Source organism: Talpa occidentalis, unplaced genomic scaffold (assembly GCF_014898055.3).
Source record: "Talpa occidentalis isolate TD23 unplaced genomic scaffold, MPIMG_talOcc4v2.1 talOcc4.10, whole genome shotgun sequence".
Classification (NCBI taxonomy): Eukaryota; Metazoa; Chordata; class Mammalia; order Eulipotyphla; family Talpidae; genus Talpa; species Talpa occidentalis.
Genome location: NW_023600993.1, coordinates 38,222,697 through 38,249,969, shown reverse-complemented (window position 1 = coordinate 38,249,969; position 27,273 = coordinate 38,222,697). Strand labels below are relative to the sequence as shown.

At 39.3% G+C, this 27,273-nt stretch overlaps 1 protein-coding gene across 1 annotated transcript in view; it reads right to left on the bottom strand.

Annotated features, from left to right (window-relative positions):
* CACNA2D3 (calcium voltage-gated channel auxiliary subunit alpha2delta 3) overlaps nt 1-27,273 on the bottom strand; it is an 807,400-nt gene that overhangs the window by 571,039 nt on the left and 209,088 nt on the right. The window contains 1 exon segment of the mRNA XM_054694676.1: nt 7,757-7,816. Coding sequence (XP_054550651.1) covers nt 7,757-7,816 — 60 coding nt within the window.

Sequence of the window (27,273 nt, the reverse complement as noted above, 5' to 3'; positions counted from 1 at the left end):
AGTTTCTGGCAAATGACACAATACTCCAAGGAACAAAATGGTTTCTTTCCCACCATTAATGACTACCAGCATTTGGATGAGAAAAATTAGCAAAAGGTAAAATTTTAAAGAAATAATTCTTTATAAAATGTTCCAAATATGATGCAAATATGCAAGGATATCAGTAAACTCCAAGTATAACTACAAAGAAAATCATACTTAGTAACATTATCACACTGTATAGTATACTGAAAATCAAAGATAAAGAGAAAATTCTTGAAAGCAACAGAGAAAAAATTACTCACTGTATAGAGAGGAACAAAGATAACAATGATGGCTGACATCTCATCAGAAATATTAAAGATCAGAACAGAATGGTATTATATTTTCAAAGCACTAAAAGAAAAAATAAACTGTCAAGTAAAAATTCTATATCTAACAAAATGATCCCTCAAAAATGAGAATGCTATAAAGATATTTTTAGATAATTGAAAGCTTGAGAGAAGTTGTTGCTACCAGATCTACAATGTAAAAAAAAAAAAATTGCCAAAAGAAGTTCTTCGGAAGAAGAGAAATAAGAATGTAGAAATTCAAATCTTTAAGAAGGAATGAAGAATGCATTAAACGTTGGATGTGTAGGAAAATATATTATTGTTCCTTATCTATTTTTTAGAAGACAACTATTGAAAGCAAAACAAAATAAAAATAGCATATGATTATTGTATTTATACCACAAAGGATGGTGGTAGGTAGAATTATACTGTTGTAAAGGTTTTATGTTTCAAGTGAGGTATTACATCACATATTAACTCCAAAATATTCTGTAAACTTGAGGACACTTACTGTAGTCCTTAGAGTAACAACCACAGAAACATGTTAAAAAGTTAAATAGAACTTTCCTGGAAACTAAGGGTCACTTCTCAATGTGGGGAAGTCCCACATTAGAGAGGCCCTGACATATCCTGAGTTCTGAATAAAAAAGCAACAAGTGGACCTCGGAATAAAATTAAGAGACTAGGAAGTGATAAGCATCATGAGAGAGGAAAAATTAAGAATCATTAGAATTCAGAGGTAAAAACAATTGTTATATGGAAAGCAGATAAAATCATTTTAGCTTTGCATTGTGGGATATTAACCTGCAATAGATTCTCTGTGTTTGGAGAGATTTCTTCCAGCTATGGTAGAGGAGAGCTTACTCTGAATTTTCATCTTGATCAAACCACTCATTGGGGCTCCGCTCAAGGTTCCTGGAAAACCCAATCTAAGCCCCTGGTCAAGCATAACACCATCTCCTTTTCTCTCTTGTTGGTCACAATCAAAATTTTATATTTATGTCATCATGCCTTTAATATCTGTCACTTCCATCTGACAGTGTGTTCTTTTTTTTTTTTTAAGATTTATTTTTATTTGTTTATATAAGCACTGGGTACAGTCAGAAGCATGGGAGGGTGAGAGAATTCACCAGACCCACAGCGGGGAGCAGAACAGGCAGACTGAAGTACACTGCTAAGGGGAGCAGCGGGCAGCAGGAGAGGTCTGCGCGCCCTGACAGTGTGTTCTATAAGAACAAAGACAATATCTGTCGAGCATGTGGCCCTATCCTGGGACAGTGCCTGACAACTGGGGTCACTGGTAACTATTTGTTGAATGAATCCCAGCACACAAGGATGGATGAGACTTTAGAATCACCTCAGTACCACAAGGGTGTCATTTTACAGAGGAACCAAGAGGCCATAGCAACAGAGCTTTGAGCTCTGGAAATGGTCCAGCTGGGACTAGAACTCTAGAATCCAAATTTCCAGACCTTTAGGTCAAAAGTCTCTCTATGGGCTCAAACTGAGGCTCCACCTGTTGCCCCTTCTTCCACTCTCATGTTGGGTCTAGTCCCAAAAGACTAATTAACATAAAGCTCAAAGTCATGACACTAGCCTTACAAAAAGTTATAATGTCCTAGCAATATAAAAAACCAGCAGTGTGCATGCAACAGCTGAGAAATGACTTTGAATTTAAAATGCTTGCACTTATGATTACTCAGACACTATTTACACATCAATCTTGCGAATAAATCTCATGTGATGAATTCTAACTAAGAAATCTCAAATGTAAGATCTTAAAATGCAGAAGACTAACAGGGACCCTCCCTGCCAAGCTGATAAGAAGGGAGGAAAAAATAAGCAGGCTCTCCTAAGTTAGAAAAAGCAAATGGGACTTACTTTAACACAAAGACTGTGAGACTTCCTGTTCTTTTCATTTATATTTCCTATAGATGTAACCCTGTTCTTTCTTGTTTACCACTCAAAATTCAGTTATCTCTATGAAAAACCCCATTTCTAACTCTGGGGCTCAGCTATCTACACTCTACACCCCTCCCACAGCAAGGAGCTCAACAGCTCACTCAGTCCAAGTGGACAGGGAACAGGGGTTGACATGATATATGAAGACATTGAAAACTCTCATGAGGACAGTCATTTCCTCCACTCGGGAAGTACTTCTACTAAACCCATGCTTTGCTCTCCTTCATAACATATAGTTGCTCCCCCAGGGCAACAGCCTCTCTTGCCAGCAGGGAAACGCTGACAGAGAAAAGGACAACTCGGCTCTGATGTTTGCTGCTCCATTGCCCCTCCTAATCCTTTCCAAGAAAGGCTTCCTGCTCCCAGCGGATGGTGTTAGATGTTAGAGCAGATGTAGGGGCTCCAAAGTCACTGCTCTCTCCTTCCCCAGGCCTCCTTCTGCATGACCTTGCCCCCTCCACCACCACCACCACCATAGCAACAGGCCAACGCCAGGAGGTGGAGGAAGGTGCTCCAGCACATATCTTAAGCCCCCTGTCTCAGAAATGTCCTATCACTAGTCTGTATCCCTTCCACTCCAAGCTCCTCACCCTGCTTGGAAATGAGGCCACTGTGTGTGCAAGCTGGGCGGGTGCTGCTGAGTGATGACCAGGAGGCCTATCCAGGGCTCTCATCACATTCATGGATTGTTATCCCTTCGAGTATCTCCAGGCCTTTTAAAAATTATTGTTACTCACAAAACAAAAACAAAAAAATTATTATAGAAAACTTCGTAATGGAAAACGCTTCTGCAGCATACACAATTCAAAACCACAATTCTTTTTTTTTTTTTCCCCCGGCTGTGCACCAGCTCTGGGCAACTGGCACTTATTTGAGACAGCTTTCAAGGAAAATATGTTTGTGGTTCAAAGATAAGCAGGTTTTTAGTAAACTGTCAAAAGGACTTTTTTCTTCTTTGCTGCCAGTGGAAAAACCCAAAAGAAAGAGTAAGGGAGACAAGGCATTCTCTCTGATTTATATACATGTATAGATCTAGTTTTCTGGAAATTCATCAATGGCTACGACAATCAGGGATGATCCCAAAGACCACCCATCACCTTGTCTCCAACTCAGATTAAGTTTTGTCATCAAAATAACGAGGGCGATGTAAATAAAAAAAAAATAAATAAATAACTAGGGCGAAACACTAAAATAATCACATATGATAATAAAGACAGTTTTCAAGCTGTTTTCACTAGCATTATCAAACTCATGTGATTTACATTAAGAACCTATGTTAATAGGTTTATTTCAAAGCATAAACTCAAAAAAGGAAAATGTCCTCTTAAAAGGTCTCTACTTGCATCAATTATAACTGAAACTGCTCTATTGAAGATATGAGGGAATAAAGAATAAAATCAAGAGAAGACCATCTAGAATCTATAGGCCACCACAAGTCTGGCACCAGTGTCTACAAGAAAGCTTTCCAGCCAATGAAGACCAGACAGTTCTCGTTTCCAGGGAGGAGGCCACACTGTTGTTGGGTGCACACATCCTCAGAGCTTGTGCTTTGTCTCTGGCCCCAATATAACTTTTGTTAAGAAGGGGCAATCTGGGCCTCCCTGGTTGCACAGCAAGTTGAGCGCAGCACTATGAAGCTGTCCACAGCCTCTGCAGCACCGGTTCGATCCTGGCCGGACAGGAAGAAATCCACATGGTGCAGCAGACCTCTCCTGCCTCGCCCGCTGCTCCCCTCAGCAGTGTCTTCAGTCCGTCTGCCTGTTCTCCTCCCCGCTCTGTCTCTGGTGAATCCTCTCACCCTCCCGCACACCTGGCCTGAACCCCAATTCTTGTATAAATAAATAAATCTTTAAAAAAAAAAAAGAAGTATCAATCTAACGCCATATTTAAGGACCTTACAGAGGGGTCTGCTGTTGTCAAGGCCATAAGTCCTTGCGGGGAAAGTCAAATCTCTGGAAAGGCTATAAAGAGGCTATTTAAATGGAGAATAAGATCCTGACAATAAAAGAGGCATGACTTTACTTTGGTAAGCCGTGATGACTCTCCCAATGAAAAACAGTCTTCACCTTTAAAGCACATGAATGGTACAAAAACAAGAAGAATCAAAGCTAAAGTGAAAGAGGGGGTATATCTGAAATCTCTTTTCTATTTTGGGAAAAGTGGAATGAAGACTATAACTTGGAGCTCCACAGTTTAGGAAATTTCACCAAAAATTTGCTTCTTATTTTTCTCTAGGCAAAGTCCCCACTCCCCTTCGTTCTTCCTGAACCAGTAGCACAGAGGCCTCCTCAGCATTATTTCACAGGGAGCAGATGGTAGCCTGAAATTTTTTTGATAAAAACGATCCACTGGCAGAGGTTGCAGAGAGGTCAGAGGAACCCAGATTAACAATTGATCAGCTCTAATGGACCGTCAGGGCAATAAACTCAGAGCCTGCACACAGACCTGCTACCCCAGTAATAACAACAGAGCTGACACTCAAGCTGTTAACAGACTTGCACTTAATGGCACCAACACAGCCTTCGCCTAAGCACACATGTATTCCTCAATGCACTTTCACCTTCTCAAAAGCCTCTCTTATACAGGTTTCCACAAAAGTGCACATGGTTTACTCTGACCCAGATTTCACAGAGGTCTAAGGTTTGGATAGTGAGTGACATTGCTATATTGATAGATTATTTCAACATCTAGTCCTGTGTTCAGACCACAGCTGTAGTCTCTGATATTTCTCTGGTACTCATCCAGAACAAATGATGGGGGAGGTGGGGGGGGGGGGACTAAAATCCCCTTCTTTGTTCCCAAGAGAACAAAATTATAACACTCTGAGATTTGTTTTTTCGGCTCCTATTTTTTTTTTTCAAGAGCTCTGATGCTGCATTCATATTTACAGCTCCACATTTGACAAGGGAATCAGTTGTGCTCCACCAGAATCTTATTGTAAGGATTCAACAATAGGAAGTCGGAACACTCGTGAAGATAACAATGCTTCAGACAGAAAAGAATGGTTCTAGGATAGTTGAACTAAACCACAGGCCATTTTCCCTTTACTGAAAGGTGAATTATCCCCCAAATCCATTAAATCATTCCCAACCTTGCCCACCTACCTTTTGTGGACAACTGATTTCAGGATGAAATTGACTATATGAGCCATAAACACCAGATTTTCCAAAAGGGTGACTGCCAGTAATCTTTTTCACTTTCCTGCAAACTCACTTCTTGCTGTTGGACCAATGGATCCAAATGTCTAGCCCATAAAAAACCCAAGAACATGGACACCCTCTTACATAAGCCCAACACAAGGGGCAAAATTGGGAAATTCACCATTGATAGAATGTTAATAATGACTCAGAGTGCATGCTCAGCTGTTTCTGGTAGGATTACATATTGCATGTAGTTGTCATGTGTCTTTCATGTCCTTTCATCAGGAACAGTCCTCAGTGTTTCCTTGTTTTTCTTGACTGCAACTTTTTTATTTAAGTAGCATAGATTTATAACATTATATAGGTTTCAGATGAGCAGCCTTATAAATCAACAACTGCATATACTTCATAACATTTCCCACTGAAAGTCTAGTTTCCACCATACAGTTGGCCTCGTTCACCTGATATAGCCACTCTCCCCTTCTGGTAACTACGGCTGTGTTCTTAAGAGTCTAAGAGTTTATTTCTGTTTTATTTTGCTCATCTATTTGTTTTGCTTATATACCACATTTGAGTGAAATCATATAGTGTTTTTCTTTCTTTGTGTGATTTATTTTACATAGCATAATATTCTCTAGATCCATCCATCCATTTGCTACAAATGCCAGGACTGCACCATTTGCTAAACAGCTGAGTAATATTGTGTGTGTGTGTGTGTGTGTGTGTATCTTCTTTGTCAAAACCTTGACATTTTTGAAGGGTCCAGCCAATTACTTTGTAGAATGTTCCTCAATCAAAATTTCTCTGATGTTTTATCATCATTAGATTCAGGTGACACATTTTGGGCAAGAATTCTACACAGGTGACACTGTTAACTTTCTGGTCATCACATCTTGGGGCACTTGATATCACTTTGTCTCATTATTGATGATAATAACTGTGATTACCCGTTTAAGGTTGTGTTTGCTACATTTTCCCATAATAAGATTGCTATTTTCCCTTTGTGGTTAATAAGTAATTTGTGGGCAGATATTTCAACACTGTCAATGTCCCTTTCTTCATCAAACTTTTCTGTACTAATTTTAGCAGTCATTGAAGACTCTTGCCTGAATCAATTAGCACCATTATTTTCTAACTCCATTTATTCTGTATTTGTTAGTTGGGATTCTACTGTAAGAGCTCTCCCTTTTCATTTATTTATGTATCCGTTTATCAGAGCTTATTTGCTTATTGCCAGAGTAGATTCATTAATTCTTATTTTATTTGACAGTATAACCTAATTTAAGTTGATTTGAGTTCACTTTCTGTCATTTACATCCAAAATATTTCTGAAAAGGTGTCGGAACTCACAAGTTTCCCAAATAATGAAATGCATCATTTTTATTTGTCTTACCATATATTGGTAAATATCCCCTTTATTAAACTGTCCTAAATTACCCTATCTGACTGTGCATTCTTTTACCTCCAGATAAAAAACTAATAGAAATAGGAGTGATAAGACTTACCTCCATGGAACAGAGACATAGCCAAAGGCTATCTTTGATATCACCTGCCTTTATCTGGCATCCTCTGCCTTTACGTTTTCCATATAAATGAGAGGATAGCAAAATAAACACTATTTCTTAATTGTGACCACATGTCACTGAAAGATATATATTCTAGCAAAGCACACACTTTAAGATTCTCTCCTTCTGTTTTGCTGGTAATAAGGAAATACTACAGAACTCAAAATGACAATACAGATAAAGTTTCCTTCTAGAGGGACCCAAGGAACCTTCAAGTATTCTTGAATTCACTTGTCACATTTTACTGTTTCTATATACACAGCAACATCAAAATCTTTCTTAACCTTTCACAGGTATACCATGATCAGATACAAGATCCACTGCAAGAAATTTATCAAGTAGATGTTTAAACCTCATGTCTGTAAATGATTTCATTTTCCAATATAATTAACAGTCAGTTCAGGTTAGATCCACCACAACACTGCTTTCAGTCACTAAAATGTAGCCAGGGGAGTGAGATTTGGACACATTCTGTCATCTATTTTATCAATTTATCATTAAGAGATTTGATAAATGTCAGATTAACTTCCCCCAGAACTGGGGAGGGGAGAGTTCATCAAAATATAGTGCATGCATGTAAGGTAACTGCTATAGTAGAAAATGGTTAAGGACAGACATTATGGCTTGTCAAGAAATACGAACATTTATTTCACTCTGTACCATCCTCTCAAAAGCCTTTCTCTATCAACCACTAAAGCCATATGTTCCCAGTATACCCAGCATTTATCCTTTTGCAGTAAATACACAAAACAAATGAACTCAAACCATAATCAGTTACCTGCAAGTCTGCATCAAATTCATGTTTTAGATGTGCTTCTTCTGCAGCCTCCACAAGACGCTGAAAAGACAGGAAGCAACACAAAGGGTCAGAAGTTTGGTCTTCGGACCTCATCTCAATAATGTGAAAAGACTAACATTTCTCCATTGTCCAAAATGACAAATTTATCATGGTATGTTGATTTAAGTTGGTGCCTGTGTTCCCAGGAAACTGAAAATATTAATACCAGTGTCAATATCTAGTTTTTGTCTTCATCATGCAATCATAATTCTTCTAACAAATAGGTACATAAATGCAAACAGAATCTGGTACATGTACATGTGTGTTATCACCCTTTTAACTGTTATGGTGGAAAAGTTTCATAACAACTCAAATATACTGGCCCTTGAGCTCTGAAATGGACTCCAAAACCTATCTAGAAGAGCACATGCCTTACATATAGACGGTTCTTAGTCAAGATTTATTGAATTGAATTGAGTCCAATTCTAAGTGGGATAACTTTCTTCCCCAATGGTTTGGAAAAGACTACTTATTTTAATTCCCTCAATCATTCAAGGTCAAGACTTCCTGTACCCAGTTCTAGTATGTAATTACCAGGTGACAGCTATTTGAATTTTATGGCACATCAATGCCATTTTGACAATCTGCATCCCAATAAGAAAATCACTAAAATTAAATCAATAAGCAGGACCCATAAATACGCCACTCTTGTTATTCTTCTTAGCCAACTAAATTCAACCAATTCATATTCTTATGAAAACAACTTCATGAAATTCCATTTAAAGACAATTAGTCAACTATCAAAATCATTTTTAATTTAATCTGAATTTGCCAACAATAAATTACTTCCCACCATGAAAATGTAGGCTAGAGGATATTGCAGAAAACTCATTTAGTGAAATAATATTTCACTGAAGTTTCACTGGACTAAAAGCAAAATCTTTGATCCAAGTAAAAATTTAATCATTTCTATTCTTTTCACGTTTGCTCTTGCAGCTTATGCTGCCTTTAACTTGCTTTTCCTTGCCATAGCACAGACCTGAGTTTAATAGGCATTGTGTGAATAATAATGACATTGGTATTAATCTCTAAATGATGGCAAATCAACAGATAAATATTCCATGAATAATTATTAAATAGAACATGGAAATATAAATAAAGAGGCTGAAATATATTTGAGTAATACCTGGTACTGGTATAGAGCACTGAGCCTCTGTCCATAGGACATACAAAGAAAGAGGTAGACCAGCCAGACAGTGCTGCCCACAGACAGGAATCTGAAAGGAGTGGCAGGTCCAAGTGCCCACACTTCCTTCAGGGAGGAGGTTCTCCCTCTCTGGTCAATTAAAGAACAGACGGACACCAGGAGAAGATTACAAAGCCAGAAGATGCCACAGTTGTTCTAATTCTAGCCTAAACGCAACTACAGCTGAGAGATCCTGGGCAAGTACACCCCACCCCACAAGTATATGTAAGGGTGACCCCAGAGCAGCAGTATGGTTCCCACTGGCAGTGTCAGTTTCACCTGGGAAGTTAGGAATTCATATTCTCAGGCCTCACCCTAGTCCTACACATTTTTTGTTTCCATAAAGATATTTCCCCATCGTGCTGTTTACTACAAACCCTTAGGAAATATGACCTTAAAAAAAAAAAAAGAATAGTTATCAAGTGTGAAGCAAGTAAGCACTTTGGAATGAACCCTTGAAAGGCTACACTCTCGTGCAGCAGCCATGGCATTGCCCCACCTGCTCTTGGATGTGGAGGGGGGACACAATTCATTTTATGGGAAGATTCAGGGGGTAAAACCCAAGAACAGGTTCAGCTCTTATGCACAAGAGTAATGACAGATAGTGTATCAATGACTGTGTTTCTTTTGGAAAGAACAAAGCATAGTTGATTTTTCTTTTGAAACACTCATAAAGATAAATGAGTTAAAATAAATGTCATTTAAGAAGAAAATCATGAAACATAAATTTACCTAAAATGGAATCCTGGGGACAGAGTTCCCACTGCTAATAAAGTAAAAATAAATCGAATCATCATTTAACAAAATCAAGACTACTCAGCTTCCAACTCTGATGTTTGCCCATAGTAAATAACAGCCTATAATTTCTCGTTTCTGAACAAAACTCCCTTCCATCTAAGTCAAATTAAGTATGGCTTAAAAGTAAGTTTGATTATCAGTTGTAGGTAAGAAAAATTAATTTGAATTTGCTAATATTTTAGCTGTTATATGAGGAACTTCTGCTGAGCCTGAGGAATACTGCTCCTCTATTGTATCTGTCAGAAAAGCAGTGTGCTTTTAATAATAATAAGTTAATTTTCTCTTGTATGAATTCCCCCTTTGGATCTGCAGATGGGATTACAGAATTGTGAATGTGATTTTTAATTAAAACTGAATATTGAAAATAAAAATGGTTTTATAGACTAGCATTCAAAACTGAGCTTCAAGGTGAGGGAAAACTGCAGTTTTGTGGTGAAAAACCCTCTGCCCTTTTAATGTTATAATATTTCCTTACTCAATGAAAATAATATAGAGAAATATACCTCCTGGCTTTGGAACAAAGCACCTATAATCTAAAAAGTTGTAATTCATGAGTTGATATGCATTTCATTGACTTCATATATTTCTAAATAAATCTTTCATTTTAGCTAAATAAATACAAACAAAAGCTATCTTTATAACTAAAAAGTGCTAAAAGCCATGGATAGTATTTATAGTTGTGGTGAAGACAAAACTGCCACGGGGAACAGCTGGGATATTAAAGCATTTCATTTAAAATCACATCCTGTTTCTTGTTACAATGACCCCACATATAATCTGTACAACATTACAGAATGCAAAGTCTCCCATCTTCTCCCCAAAAACACTTAAATCAAGACCAGGGTTAAAGACATCACAGAGGTCAAACTCTCTGTCATGATCCAGAAGAGGGAAACAGAATATCAAGTCAATGTAAAAATTGGATCAGAAGAAAATTATTTTTTTTGTTCTACTTGTATTTCATTTTTTTGTTGTCCCTGGTCATTTTGGCTTAACAGGAGAAAAGACAGAAGGAAGTGTGCAGTGAAAGGTGGGAGAGGTCATGAAAAATGTGATTACACAATCCAAGGATCTTACTACTGGATGCTGACCAGATTATCAGGATGGGCAAATCATCTGCAAATGAAAAATATTAAGGGGAAGAAAGTGATTATGGGACAAAATTCCTTAAAACAGAACAGAAATATGAAAACTATATGGAGTAGCAAAGAAAAATGCCATTTTTATTTCTCATGTTAAAGCTAAAAAGTTTTGGTTTATAAATGCCATCATCATGGAATAGTAGAATTTAGGGGTGGTTACAAAACACTTAATATGTTTATTAGGTTCATTGAATGCTTGGCAACAATATATTTGATTCTCATAAGAGGCTTTTATTGACATTTTTCTGGAATGAATACATAATTCTTTCTCAAATAAAATTTAAGTTCAACTGAGAGGTTTCAAAGGAAAATCTATAATCATTAACGTGGAGCTGGCTGCACTGATGATTAACTTGCAGCTAGTTGTGGAATTATTGATAATAACAGAATGAGAGATCACTTGAGTCTTCCTTCAAATCAACATGACTTATATCTTGTAGAAAAACAACCAAACAAGGTTATCAAGGAGAAGGAATTATTACCATCCCAACCACATCCAGTGTGACATATTCACCTTCATCTTATACTAGATTCAGTGGCTTTTGTTTTAAGGATTAGAGTTTGAGGGAGTAAGAGTAACCTTTGGCCAATCAGTGAGGTCAGGGGGCAGGTGCTAGGCTAACACCGTGCCACGTGGCAGAGCTTGAACTCTCCATGCTGTCCATCTACAGAGACAAGGACAGAAGAAACTCAGATGTCTAAACTTTCCAACAATCAATCCCAGAAATATGAAAAATCTTTATCCTCATTAAAAGCTATCCGCATATGAAGAGGTGTTTCTGAGAATCTGGACAAAGTGAAATTGATGTGATCGCAAGACTAATTTCAACACACCTCTCTTTTATCAAGGGTCAGCAGCTACCCATTTAAGAACCATTACATTAAAAAAAAAAAAAAGATGGTCACATTTACATTTTCATTCATATTGTGCTCAGGATAAAGTTTTTATCACTCAGTAACAGTTAGATTAATCTTAGCTGCTTTTGTAACTAGAGTAATCAGAAAACTATTTCCCAGAGTGTGGGATTTGTACCATCAGGGAGCCATGGTTTACAGAGGGTAAGGGACACACACAAGGAAAATAGCCATTTCAATATGAAGTGATAAGTGACAAGGAAAGCTGCCAGTAGACCAGAACATTTCCCAGAATTTACATTAAAGGAGAAGAAGCTTTTCTAAAAGAAGGAAAGGCGCTGAAAGGGTATTCCAGACAATGGGAATAAAGCAAACAAAGTTTTGGAGGCAATAAAATGTCCTGGAAGCAATAAAATGTCCTGCCAAGCATTCCAGGTACAGAGGCCTCATCAAAAGATGGCCATCAAGCAAAACACCAAGGCAAAATGAAAAACCTGGAGAGATGGACAAAATTAGCCAAGACGAAATCTAAGACCTTTTCTCTCCCACTTGGACTCATACCTGTGAGCTTAATAATATTTAGTAATCCTTATTGATACAAATATTTTTACTTTTCAATTCCAATAGGAATGGCACATATAAACCATCACCTCTCAAGACGACCATTTCTTCGGAGAAAAACAGCTTTTAAGGAGCCTTCATTATTTCTTTGTCCCTGTAGAAGAAATAAGCTTTGTTGCACACGAATGAACATTTTGTATAAAATGACCTTCTGCCTGAAAACTACAAAGATTGCTTCTGCTTTAAAAACGGCAAACATTTCAAAGTGGATTATAAAAGCTAATCTACAAAGTTTCCAGAGAAAGCAGGTAAAGGAACAATAGAGCAAACACAACTTCTGTGTATGTGGGGAGCGCTCTTCCCACCTCCCTCTCCTCCTTCTCTCCTGCAGACTGCACAAGGCTACCCTAGCCTTTCACAAAATAAGCCTAGAATTCATATCAGGATACAGGGCCATAATCAATAGCAAATTATCTTTGTTTCCACAGGAGATACCTGTTATCAATTTGAGACTGATTAAATTAATACCTGTTATCAACATGAATGACCGATTTCCAAACTAAAGCCATCTCATTCCACAGCTAAGGCTGCATTTACCCAAGGACGTCATTTGCAAAGCTGTTGGAGATACTGAAACAGCCAAACTTGGTTCAAAGGGTTGCACAAGGGCCAAGGCAGCTGGGGAGGAGGTAAGAGGAGAAGACACCTTCTATTTCAGCCCAAGTACTTTTTCCAATTGATTCGGCACTTTACAGAATAGTTTTTCTGCTTATTTTGCTCTCCTGGATATAGTTACAAGGTGACTATCAAAATCAAGGCTATTTAACCATAAGCCTCATAACCAAGGACACTTCAGTTCCAAATATCACTGAACCACTTTTGTGGACAATGTAACTGTCATTTATTTTTCAGATGAAATAGCCCCGATGAAAGGAGACTTGGCATTACATCAATTTGAGGATGAACATTTGTTTTCCACAGTGGAAGTTACCTATTACTGAGGGTTCTGACAGTAGTGAATAAACTTAGGTTGCAGCCCTTAATTATATCCCTTTCAGAGCTTATTCAGGGCATTTGTTATGGCAGAGCATTGTTGAAGGTACTGTCCAACCAGCTAAGGAAGCCAAGAAAGTCAGATGGATGGGATGGGGTGCGGTGGACTGTGGTGGGGTGGGTTGAGGTGAAATGAGATGAGATGAAGTTGGATAAGATACAGCCAGGTTAACAAGGTATTAATCCTGATGAGGAAATCTGTCCTAGAGAGAGTTTCCATTCCTGACTCTAGCAACAAATATTCCTCACTTCTGCTCAATTTAGTTTAAGAAGTACTTGTTAAGAATCTATGAAGTAACCAGAACAGCATCAAAAACTAAGTGGGACACCAAGAAATTGATGACTTAGTCTTGGTCCTCAGGAAGCAGTTGGTCTTCTAAGCATTATGTTCCTGCAGAATAAGAACAAGGCTCAGAGGTCTAGCACCTGGGTTTGAATCTAAGTTATCCTACTCACTAGCATCTTGACTCTAGAAAAATCATAACTCCTCTGAGTCTTGGTTTCCTATCTAATGAACTGAAATAATATCATCTCTGGTCTATACCCCACTGTGTGCATTTGATGAGAATGCACACGCAAAAAATTTTCCTAAAGGATTCCACACAAATGTAAGCTATTAATTATGATGGTACAGGGGAAGAGACAAGATTTTCAGGCATAACACAGCTTGACTGGAACAGGGAAACTTCAGTCTGTGCCTCCCACGGTTGGCCCTCATATGGGGAGAACTTGGAACAGCTCCTCAAGTTCACAGTTACAGGGAGGTTATGTGAAAGTGAATGCTGTTGCCAAGGAAAGGACTCCAAACCTTGTGTTCTCAACACAAGGCTGTGCACCTGCTCCTTAGGCACTGATTTTCAGAATCTACCACTCTCTTTTTCAGCTTCAACTGAAATCACAAAATCTGTGATCAGTGAGGCTGAAAATGGAATGAGGCAAAGGCCTTTATCAAAAGGTTTGACTGATGTCCTCAGAATGGCACAGACACACAGACACAGAAATCAAGCTGTTTGCCAAAGCAAGTTCCTTTGACAGATGGCACCTGTGAGCCATCCGACAGAATGGTGAGTGTGGCAGGTACCTCCCAGCCTCTGCACCCCAACCCCTTCTCCTTGAAAGTTAAAAAAAAAAGAGGAATAATTTCCATGTCCATTCAGGTTTTACTTACTAAGAAAAGATTTTTATATAAATTTGATGCAGGGGAAAAGTAGTTCCAATTCCCTTTTTCTTTTTCCTTCCCAGCCAGCCAAATGTTTACCAGGCAACTTCAACCCCAGTTAAGGATTGGGGGTGGGGTGAACATGTCATGTTGGTCCAGAGAGCAGGTTCTGGGGTGAAACAAGCTTTCAATCCCAGCTCCAAATCTGTCATGAGAGTATTCTGGGTAAAAGTTCTTGGTGCATAGTAAATTTCCATGAATGTTAGCTCTCATTACTGTTGATAACAATGAAAATAACAATGATGATGTTTACATATGTGAGAAATATGCTAAAGGCTTAGGTCATGATGATGACTGAAACACTCATAGTCAGGTTGGGAATAGAATCATGTAATTAGACGATGGATGTGGGCCCTAATAGGAGAACCACACGAGACAATAGCGGCTAACAATAGTTGGATTTCACACTTCCTATTCTATGTACTAAATTGTTCTACCTGCTTTAATCAATCCAGTTAATCCTCCTAACTACCCTATAAAGGAGCATAGCTAGCAGGCCAACTTTACACCTGGGGAAACAAAAGAGCAAAGAGGTTAAAGTGTTATAAAAACTCAAAGCAGGGAGCAAATAACTTGCCAGGGCATGATGTGACAGTCAGCCTGAGTTAGGGTGGACGCAAGTTAACCAGGTGGACAAAAGAAATGACAAGAAGGAACAGCAAAGGCCCTATGATAGGAGTTTTGTGTGTTTGTAGATTTGACACTGGGTAGGAAAGAGAGGGTAAGGAGGGTACCTAAAGGTGGAAAAGAGGGGTTCAGGTGAGCAAGGGTGATGAGTAAGGTTATGGAATACTGTGATCCGTGCACTCAGGTAGGGGGTAAAATTAACTAAAGAGTTCTAATTAGGCATAAAAGGGACTTAAACAGTCCTGAACTTTAAGTCATATTTAAATTAAGAGAATCCACAAGACTTAGAGGTCAACAGGACAGAGACAATGAGGACTAAGGCAGAATAATGGTACTAGCTTGGTGTTCTTTACCACCACCCAGGATTGCCCCACCCCAGGGGTGATATCTAGGAATTGTCAGAGGGTGCTAGAGCCCAGGAGGAACATGTGAGGAAAGAAGAGCAGGCAGATGTTGCAAAATATCACAGTAAGATCAAGTAATGCAAAGATAGAAAATCAGAGATGAAGGGTAGGTGTCGGAGTGTGTCTGTCAATTCTCAGCACCACCTAAGCTGTCCCCTCTTGTAGCAGGGGCTGGAAGTTTATAAATTTTATGTTCCAGATCTCCTTGCCAGCAAGGCTTCAGGTTGAGTCTTGAGAGATCAGCAACGAAAAAAGGGGGAGATGCCAATATTCCCCAGCTGAAGATCTGGGCCACTATGTAGGCATCTGCATATGGCAGATATCTTCTGCTGGTGTCATCCAGATGCCACTCCTGAGAATTACCCTTTGTGCCTGCAGACAGCTGAGGTCATTGCTGGTAGTGCCCTGTGACCATGGCACTTCCTGAATGCATGAACTTGGGCAGAAACTTCCCTGACCCTCACACTCTGGATCTTCCAACTCCAACCATCAAGGGAACTTTCAATTCTCTATATTAAACTCCTGCCTACTTGCAATATCTAAAGGATTTTTTTTTCCTGATAAAACATGACTGGGTGAATCTGAGAGTGACTCTGTAAGGACCACTTCAGAGTGGAGGTAGTGGTAGAGGTGCAGAGAGTAGAAATGAGAGAGGAATGGAAATACGGAAATACAGATCCTGACTCTGGTAGCAAAAAACCTAGGAGAAGGGGCCTCCCCGGTGGCGCAGCGGTTAAGCGCTGGCTTGCGAAGCTGCCCACAGCCTCTGCAGCACTGGTTCGATCCCTGGCTGCTCCCTGGCCACTGGAGAAGGGTCCCACATGGCGCGCAGACCTCTCCTGCCGCCCGCTGCTCCCCTCAGCAGTGTACTTCGGTCCTTCTGCCTGTTCTGCTCCCTGCTCTAGCTCTGGTGAATTCTCTCACCTTCCCATGCTTCTGACTATACCCAGTGCTTGTATAAATAAAATAAATAAATAAATAAATCTTTAAAAAAAAACCTAGGAGGAAAGGAAGGAAAAAAGTGAGAAAGCATGAAAGGTTGTAAGGAGAGAGAGAAGAAAGAAGGGAAGCAGGGAGAAAGAGATTTAGGCCACAGCAGGATGGAAATGCTGGGTGAAGGAGGGCTTTAAGACAAACATATGCTTCCAGTACAAAGGCAGTAATAAGAACTATTCTAGGAAGTTCTCTGAACTTGGGCACAAATCCCTGATTCACAGCACCTTAAACTTGGACAGTCTACCTTATGCCCAAAAGAGATTACAAGTATAGCCACAGAGAAACTGTAACACTGGAAGGAGAAGCTATTTAAGTTTTATGCTTCTTCTGAGCCATAAAACCTGCAGTCACTATAATTTCTTTTTACTGTATCATTTATTTTCTTAGAAAGATCTCTGATATGTGTTATAGGTACTCTTTGTTAAAAAGCAGTAATTTTTTAACGGAAATATTGAAAACAAATGACAATTTTCAAATGTTTGTCATTTCTTTATTTCACAACATACTAGGAACCTTAAAAAAAAATCCAAACAGCCTGGGTCTCTGGACTTTTGAAGGACCCAGGCTGATAGGACCAATCCGGCTTTTAATCCTCTAAGGTAAAATCAACCACATGTACTTACATGTGAAATTTATTCAAATGAAATCAAGAACAAAGAATGGAAAATAAGATTGTTCCCAGAATCTTGGTCCCCAAACATTTTATCCAAGTCCCAGGCCTCAACATCCTCAGAAAAGACCCTCCTCCCACAAAGTAGAAATAAAATCCCAAAGCCAATACTCTGAACCTTGCCAATACTTTGAATAAGATGACTGCTTAACTCACAATGCAGGGCACAAAGGAACCAACCCTGGTGGCAAGATGCTGTTTTTGTGAGCCTTTGAGTCCACAGGGAGCCGAGGAAGCCAAGGGGCTGAGTGCTGAATGAAGCATGTGCCCAAATCTCATTTTCCCTTCTAATTCTCATATGTTCCTCTTGTTTTCAAGGAAAGACATTTTTAGCCTCTGGAAACAAACTTAACATTTTTAAATTTCCAAGGATGAGAAGTTAGCTTAAAGGATAAGCTAGCTTCCCCTTTTTAATGCCCAGGTAATGAACTGAAATGACATATAAGGTTTGATTTTTATTATGGAAAGTTAATCATATACTTGACTCTCAGTTTCAACTCTCTCCTCTATCAACCCTTAATTATAACTTTATTCAAAGTGGCAATGAAACAAGCAGATATAAGAATACATGCTAGAGGCAAAAGATTAAAGAATTTTTTTATGAAGACAAAGCTAACGAAGGACTGAATCTTAAATTCCCCAGATGTCCATGCAATGTGTCATTTGCACCCACACCTGCTCTTCACGCTCACTATTCTGCGTTCCTGCGTCCCTTCACCTCACCTCCAAAGCCCCGCAGCTGGAATTCTTGTCACTTCTACAAATTGGAGTCTTGGTTTCAGAACAACAAGCAACTCTCCATGCCTACTTTTCTGCTACCTACTCCCTTTCTTTTACTGTGAAGTAGACACACAGCGAAGTAATAAGTACAACCATACAAACTTCTATGGTCCTAAAATTCCCTGTAACATTCCAAGGGAGCTGAATGATTTGGAGCAGATTCGAGTCCTAGAGAGATAGAGAAGATGGGGATGAACAGCATTAAGGCCCTTGTGTGGGCCAAGCATTTTACAAATAATTAACCACTTAAGCTTTACAGTAAGCTCTTGAGGAGGCATCATAGCTGACTGCACAGATGATGAACAGTCTCAGCGGGTGAAGGGGCCACCCAGCAAGTGAGTTTCAGGATTAAGAATGGAACTCAGGAGACTTCCACTTGGCTGGACTTACAACATAAAGGCGTGTCTCTGGAGTGACACAGGACAGTGGGACCAAGGTCACCAGCAGCTGCCTCACTGGTCCTCAAGCAAAGACACTAAGTCTAACAAGGAAGTAAACTGAGACAGTTTATGGAATCTGACTATCATGAATAGTATACTTTAAAATCAGACATAAATAGGGGGCAAACGAACTAGACTGGAGAAAATTACCCCTTCTTGTATCTTTTGCATTGTGTCAGAAAGCATGCCTGTCATGTATTTATCTGATAAGAGAAAACTAAACTGATGTTCTGGTCACAACTTCCTTCCTCCCCAAAACATGAATGAAGACCTATCTTTGAAGAAAAAGAAAAGCATCTGAAGGCTGATGACTGTCTAATATCTCTCACTGCTAAGTGAGCCTCTCTTTCAGACCTAGAGACCACTTAGAGAACTTCTGTCTCCATCTCCATGGTGACAGGAGGTAGTCACACAGTCAAGATCAAACAGTTTTTGATATGCTGGGAGAAATGACAGCCTTTGTGGTCTGATGGCAGCTCCTCAGCTGCATCCTTTAGATCAAGTCCCACTTGATCCCATGGAGAGCCACATAGAACCAGCTTGGTAGCAGCAGGACAATGAGAGAAACAGGTTTCAGCAGTCAGAAGGCACCATCCTCACATTGCCTCTTGCCTCCTGAGTAGCAACTGGTGAACCAACAGCCAAAATTGCTAGCTTCACGAGGCTTAGGTTGCGAGAGGCACAGACAGCAAGCAAGGGAACACGTGTGTTAGAACACAGTAGGTAAGGGTACATACCATGAAATTTATAATACAGGTGACATGGTGGAGACTGACAAGGGCATGAATGTCTGGGCTTATTAGGAAAGAAGTCCCTGAAAAAATGAGAGCTGAGTAACAAGGAGTCCAAGGGATATCTAGAAAAAGTGCAAAGGTCCTGAGGTACTGGCTGCAAAAATCAAGAACAGGTCCACAAGAGCGTACATGAGAACCTTGAGATGAAATATGCTACCCTAGTTCAGGATTATTTGGATTTTAGAAGGGTAAAATCATCCTGTATCACATATTGATTACAAATCATTCCAGTGAGACCTGGACTGTACCCCACAGTCAAATATTATTTCTACAGTAATACATAAGATAATTCTCATGAAGTATAACAAATAAATATTATACATATCGTCATGTTAGTTCGGGTCAATATTAAATGAAAAATTTAATTTTCAGGGCCTCCCTGGTGGCACAGGTGGTTGAGCGCTGCACTGTGAAGCTGTCCACAGCCTCTGCAGCGTGGGTTTGATCCTGGCCAGCCGGTAAGAATCCCACATGGCAAAGCAGACCTCTCCTGTCTCGCCCACTGCTCCCCTCAGCAGTGTATTTCTTCAGTCTGCCTGTTCTGTTCCCCACTCTGTCTCCGGTGAATCCTCTCACCCTCCCACACTCCTAGCCTGTACCCCAGTTCTTGTATAAAAATAAATAAATCTTCAAAAAAAATTTAATTCTCAGAGCTTTCTGGATTTCAAAATTATAGTAAGGAACTGTAAACCTACTAAAACTTGAATAAGTTGACAGAAGTTTCTTAATTTTATGTTTGTAGGCCACAAAGTTTTCTCAGCCCTTGACACAGCTACTTCTTGAGCTAGCAAATTATAAATTAAGTCATCAAGGATGGGTCAAATAATGATAATGGGAGGAGAGATCTTATTGGGGTGATAAAAATACACACACAATGTGATTCTCATCAATTACCATATTTTAGTGATTCATGCACAGTGTGGTAAACTGACTAAAGTCACTGAATTGTACACTTAAAATGGGTGAATTTTATTGTATATGAATGAAGTTGTTAGAGAAAATATCAATGGGAGCAACTCAGAAATGTGAGTTAATATACTAGCTTTCAAATGCAGAAACTCACAATAATTTCATCTTATTTTCTCATAGGACTCCTAGTAATGTAAGATGATACAGTCACTTTGGAAACAATGTGGTAGTTCCCTGAAAAGGTTAAACACACTTACCATATGGCCCAACAATTTTACTCCTAGGATTACACTCCAAAAAAAAGTAAACCTATGTCCACACAAAAAAACTTGCACATAATAGTCAAAAAGTGGAAACAACCCAAATGTCTATCAACTGATGAATAATAAATGAAAAGTGGTATATCCATACAAAGGAATAGTATTCAGAAATAAAAAGGAATAAAGTACCAATACGTGCTGTAACACAAATGAACTTTGAAAATGTTGTTATGAAAGTCATCACAAAAGGCAGTATATTTTATGATTCAATATATATGAAATGCCAAAAGAAGACAAATTCATGAAAACAGAAAGTAGATAAATGGAATGCAAGAGCTAGACAGAATGGTAAGATTGAGGGATAATGGCTAAAATACAGTAGGCTTCTTTTGGGGTAGTAAAGATATTCTAAAATCGGTTGTGGTGACGGTTGTGCAATAGAAAGATATTAAAAACTATCGAATTGGTTTAAATAGGTTAACTATTGAATTTTAAAAGGGTAAATTTTATGGTATTTGAATTATATTTCAATAAAACTGTTACCAAAAAAAGCGCTTTGACATATTGGATGGAATTAAATATACATCATCTGATATTTCTCAAATCCTACACTAACTCCTTGGCATCTGTCAACTTAGCAAGTACAACTTGTCTTCATAGAATATGCAGTAACTGCCTATCACCATCAACACAGGCAAATGGCTCATCCTCTAACTGGGCAAGTCTGCAGAGCCTTTATCCTTTAAAGACGAACTTATTTTCTTGGTTCTTAATTAGTATCTTGGGGACCTTTAGTACAATAACCCATTTCAGATTAACAAGCGGTATTACTGTCATTTACAAAAACTGTGACAAGAAACACTAAATAAATATTATCGAGATACAAGTTAAACATATGAAAATGATCTTTAGAAGTGCGTTATACTGTGAGCATTCAACCACTGGAGTCTAAGAATTACAACCCTGATAGTATCTAGCAGAATTCTAGGTCAATCCAAAAGTAACATACAAGCAGTGCTAATTAAAAACTTTGTCACTTCTTCGGAAAGTAAACACCAAGTGGAGGAAAAGATCATAGACTTACTACAACATTTTGGAAGGTTTATAATAATGAATTACTGTTGTTTACAACCCCACTTCATTCCAAAGGGATTTTCCCATTGTTTGTATGCTACATCAAGTGGGGAGTGAGACCTCGATTAGATTAAGAACATCTGAGCATAAGGGGCAGAAACCAATTAGTCAATAAATATTGATTAAACACCTACTCATATACAAAGAACATAGCCAGGGACTGATGGGAACCACAAAATATTTATGATAGTTCTGCCCTCTAGCAATCTGTAGTCACATCTAGCAATAATGAATGACTTCTTTATAATATTTGCCAGATTTCAAGTGAAGGGGCCAGGTAATAAGAGGTGTAAGAGTTGAGCGAAGGAGTAATGGATTGCCACTACAGAGGCCTGGAAGACAAAGGAAATGGACTCTGAATGCTTTTTAAAAGGTGCCTAGGATTTAGGCAAGTTCAGAGGGAAGAAGGTGGATTTCCTGGTTAAGAAAAACCAAGGTGTACTTGGTCTTTGGGCCCAGCACTCTGAGCAGAAAACTAGGCCAAAGAGTCAGCTGGGACCAGCTCAGGTAAGAACCTGGGTTATCAGCATAAGGGATGAACTTCATCCTAAATGAGTTCAAAAAGGCACTAGGGAAGTGAGGAGCAGGAGTTCCCTGGGATGGCGAGAGGACAAAGGAACAGTTGTGAGAAAGCACCAGGGCCAGACTTGTCCCACTGCAGCTTCAACAGCACTGAACTCACAGATGGTTCCTTTGTGACTATGGCACCCCATCACTGTCAAGTCTAATCACATCCATCAACAGAATGAACTGAGTCCTGGTCTATATCACTATTTAAAATAAAGTAAGTTTTATGTCATTAAATTATTTTACAAGGTTTTTTCTTAAAGAATAACACATAGCCCTGAGATACTGTTTTATATATATATATATATATATATATATATATATACACACGCACACACACACATACATATATGAGATTCTTTTTATATGTTAATTAGGTTTTCACTACTTGGGAAGTTTGTAAGCAGACAGAGTAGCATAGCAGCAAAGACAGGTTACAAATGAAGCACACTCATAGATATTAGTTTGCTTTAGGACAAATATGCTGATTATTAAACTGATTATATGACTGCTGTGCCACCATCCCAGACTGGACAGTTTCATTGTTGATTCGGGCAAACAGAAAAGAATCTTGGAGCTCTCGGTAAATCTGAGAGGTCAGGGACTGACACAGCCAGACCAGCAGACAGGGAGGCAGCGGCTGAGCCTCCCAGTCCCCACGATCTTTGCTCTCTCCTCTTTCCACCACCATCTCCTTTTCAGTCTCTTTCAATCTCAGCCTAGGTGTCCATATTTACATATGTGCACACCCCTTGCTCTCTGGCCTCTTAGCTCAGGTCTCCACAATCCATTGGTACAGGTGCCCTGTGCTCATGCTCCCAAGTGCTTTTTGCAATACCATGTTACCACGTACGGACAATGAAACCTGGGAGGAAAGCAAAGCCGTGGTGGCGGCTGTAGAGGCTAGAGGTGGGAGGCAAAAAAGAGTCTGACCAACTCCTTTTTCCTTGCAATCACATATGCTGGTTTTATTAAAGTGTATATGAGCCAGAAGAGATCAGGAACTTACCTGGATTCCCCACCCCATCCTTCTCTCTACTGGTCTGTGTCTCTCTCTTCCTATGTGGGTCTCTCAGATGTTAATTTCAACCAATAGCTATTAAACACAGACTAATAATACACAGAAAAGACTGCACAAAATAGTAAAGGAGACACATGTGCAACCAAAAAACTACTATTTGATATGATAAATGCTATAAGTAACTCAGTGTGGTAACTTTAAATAAGCATTAAAATTACTTAATAAATCAAAACAAGAATACCAATGTGTGTCTATGTACTCTAATAAAACCTCACTCCTTATAACTTTTCCCATTTACTAATACTTCATTGAGACAAACTACTTATGCTGTTTAGTAAATTATAGTTTTCAACATGCAGGTACTCATTGTAAACCATCAATAGTGCACTCAACTTTGCTGATAATGGATATTACATGCAACACCCAGACAACAGAGGGTGAATCACAGGACAGAGACCAATGCCAGAGCTCAAGGAAGCCAGTTCCATAACCCACACAGATGGCAGGTATGTTTTACAGGATCAGGACAAGAAAATAACAACAGAGTCTTACTTCCAAGTCCAAAGAGTCCAAAAGGAGCATAACCCCAGACACTCTGGGAAACACAACAGGAAGGCAAGATCCTGGCCCAATGGAGATAAACATACTAGGAAGTCAAGTTGGCAAGGAAGAGCTCTTCCTTGGGCCCCATGCCAGGGGACAGTGTTTATAGTCCAGGCTCTTTCAACACCCTCTAAACCTGAACTTCTCCTTGGAGTGGAGTTCCCCATTCTTTGATAGGCTGCAATCCCCATGACACCCACAGGCAGGGTCTAAACCAGGGGCATTTGACAGCAGCTTCTTGTGATTAAGTAGGAATGGGCAGAACTAGACACATGAGTCTCCCTTTCTCTGGTTCTCTGGGAGTTCACTCAGGGCCAGAACAACATCCCTGGAGACAATGAGATGAGGATACCCCAAACAAGCGATATATGAGTACAGATGCCCAGCGGGTGAGTGTGGAGCTGACATTCATGGGAGTGGTCTGTTCTTTGGCAATTTAATTAATTTGAAAGAAATATATTCCTTGGTGCATCCACCGAACAAAATTGTGTGCAAAAAGTATGGGTTAGTCCTCCAGTTTAAAAAAAAAAAAATCTCTAAGCAATATGACTGGACAGATGTTGGAGTAGGAAATTATTAGAAAAAGTAAGCTGATACTGAGAATTAGGCTTGGCAGTTTATCAAATATGAACAGGAGAGGATGGATGAACTCTCAGTCAATAAGCATTTTATCACTCTAACAACTTCCACCTGGCAGGTGCCTGGAGTCCCGCCACAGTATTTACTTGCAACACGCATCTGCTTGGTTTCCCCCTTTCTTTGCTTGCTTTGAAAGTGTAGCGTCCTTGTTTGCTGCAACTGCTTGTCTCTTTGGAAACATTGTAGGCTCTTCTAAAAATCTTCCCCACCATTGTAAGATCATTTGGAATAATGAAAAATATATACAGAGTTAAGCAAACAGCTGCTTTTTTCTCATCAAGAGGCATCTAGGAAAAAAAGGAACAGGAAGGCAAATAAAGCAAAGCCGAGTTTCAAATCCAAGAAGCAAGTCTATTGAAAATTTAAGCCAGGGGCTTCCAAGGTGAAATGCAGAGACTCTTCTCAAAGATTTTTCTCCAAGTTTTTCAACTGTATTACGAAGCCTTATTCTACTTTATGGGCAAAGTGCCTGCATCGACAAAAAAGAAAAACTAATCTACTACATATGTAGACCTGGCATATCTCCTGTGGATCCAATTTAAGCCACTAATCTTTGCATCCTAATGGGTTTAAACATTCTGACCAGGGGAAAAGTGTATTTTTCATTTGTTTTCCAAGTTTCAGAGCAAACTATTTTCTATCCCTAGGTTATTAATTTTCAAAAGGAAAGTCTAACTCCACTTTTATTTAAAGAGGCTTCTAGATAAAGAACAGAGTAGTGGGAAAAGTGAGTTCTATGCCACAATCATTGAATACTACATATTATCCATATTAACAATAACCAAGTGTGTCTTTTCCGTATGTGGTCCCTGAAGCTAGAGTCATCTCATCCCTGCCCAGCAAGCTCCCTTTTCCTATTTCAATGCTCTAATGAAATACTCCTTATTCTGTGAACCTTTGTTGAATACGCCAAAGTCCAGTAAATGGCTCCTTATTCTGTGGCCCCAGACCCTTTACCCATGGACATTTCAAATACTGGATGTAAAGGTCAGGAAGACACAGTGCAGGTTTTCTATGATCCAGCAGACTGGGTAAAGGAGGAGAGTCCTCAGTGGTTTTATGCAGGTCTTTTATTGGGATTTACCTGGTACACAGCAGTCACGGGTGCTGGGGGGCCAGAAGGCTGGCAGGCCTCCCAGCCCCCAGCAAGTCTTCACTCTATGTGGACTCTCCGGTGTTCTCTGCTTCTCTCTCTGCCTCTCTTTCGACTTCTGCTAACGTCCCTGTGACGCCACCCTTAAAAAGCCCAGTCTTAGCCCAGGTGAATCCCATCTACCTATGCCCACACCCTACCCCAAGTGCCCACCCTCAGGCATGCATTCAGGACGGCCAGGATCCACCATCTATCCGGCAGGAGGGCAGAAAAGCCTGACATTTTTCCTTACCCTACACTGGAGTATTTGACAAATCTATATTGAGCTGAGAGGTACCCTTCGTCTGTATTGTATAATCAACATCAGCCACAGAACTAATACCTTCCCTCCTGGTATTCTGGATGCCCTGGGCTTGTCCACAGCTGTGAACACTTAGGGCTCACATGAGTTCTATTTGATTCCCGTTCTCCCTCAGTGCTCAACAATGAACGATCTGTTCCAGCTTTCCCTGGCCCAGCCCTCTCCATTTAGGCCCACTTTTGAGAAGGTAGACTGTCTCATCTACCTGGCTTTTTCAGCCTCGGGTGCATAGTAATTACTCACAGAGTAATATGACTGAATGAGTGAATGAATGAAAACAGTGCTCAGTATCAATCAGGTATTTACCACACTTGTTGAATTAATGGCCACCTCCTTAGAACTTCTCTGTTTATCCCTTCTATCAGTCCACATTTTCCACCTTATATTTTAGAGGCTTATAGACAGATCCAACCTCCTGAAATAGAAGCTCTTGAGGTGCAAAACTTGATTGCTTAATACACATAGTGAAGCATACTGAATCCAGAAGTCACCCAACCATCTGTTGACTATTTTGTTAAGGATTACATGGGATTGCAGGATATTTAGGTGACCCCATATCTCTCAAAGCAGGTCACATTCTGCCATGGCAAAGATGCAACATGAGTTGCTCAGGTTTGAGATACACAAGTTTTACTGTCTAATTCCAGACCACAAAACTCAGCCATCGCTGCCAATCATCTCAATTCTCCATTTCTTTGGTATCAGACAGAAATAACATAAAATTTGTCTTCTATTGACTATGGAAAATCCAGGGGAGATGCATGAGAAGGCACATATTAAGAATTCTGAGTTTCTCTGACAAGAGGAGTTCAATATGTTATTAGTCAAATACAATGCTTCGAAAAGCTAAACATCATTATTTACTCGATAGTTATTCACTGATGTCAAAAATGCTGCTTTTCATTTACCTCCTTCCTCATTCCACTTCCTTGCACTTTTTTTAGTTTAGAACAAATGCAGTCTGCAAATTATGATCTATATTGTGATAAACAACTGAAGAGAGTCACTGTAATCAAGTGAAAAATAATCAATATTGGAAAATGCTTAGTCTTACTTCAGAAGTCTAAAATTGTTGTCTAATTGGCTTTTTTCCATTTGCCATCCCTTTTTAGTCGCTATTTTTTTTTAAACTAAAGAAGTAACTTGACCTACATGTGTTAAGAGAAAAAGAAATCACTTAAGTAGTGGCAAATGAGATACAATTATTACAGTTCAATATAAAATCGCTGTCCATCATTTAAACAATTTGATCTGTGGCAGGGACAGGAAATTTCCATAGACATTCTTCAAGACTACAAACATTTTTCAAGCTATCAAATTAAGAGGAACAGAAATAATTAGATGT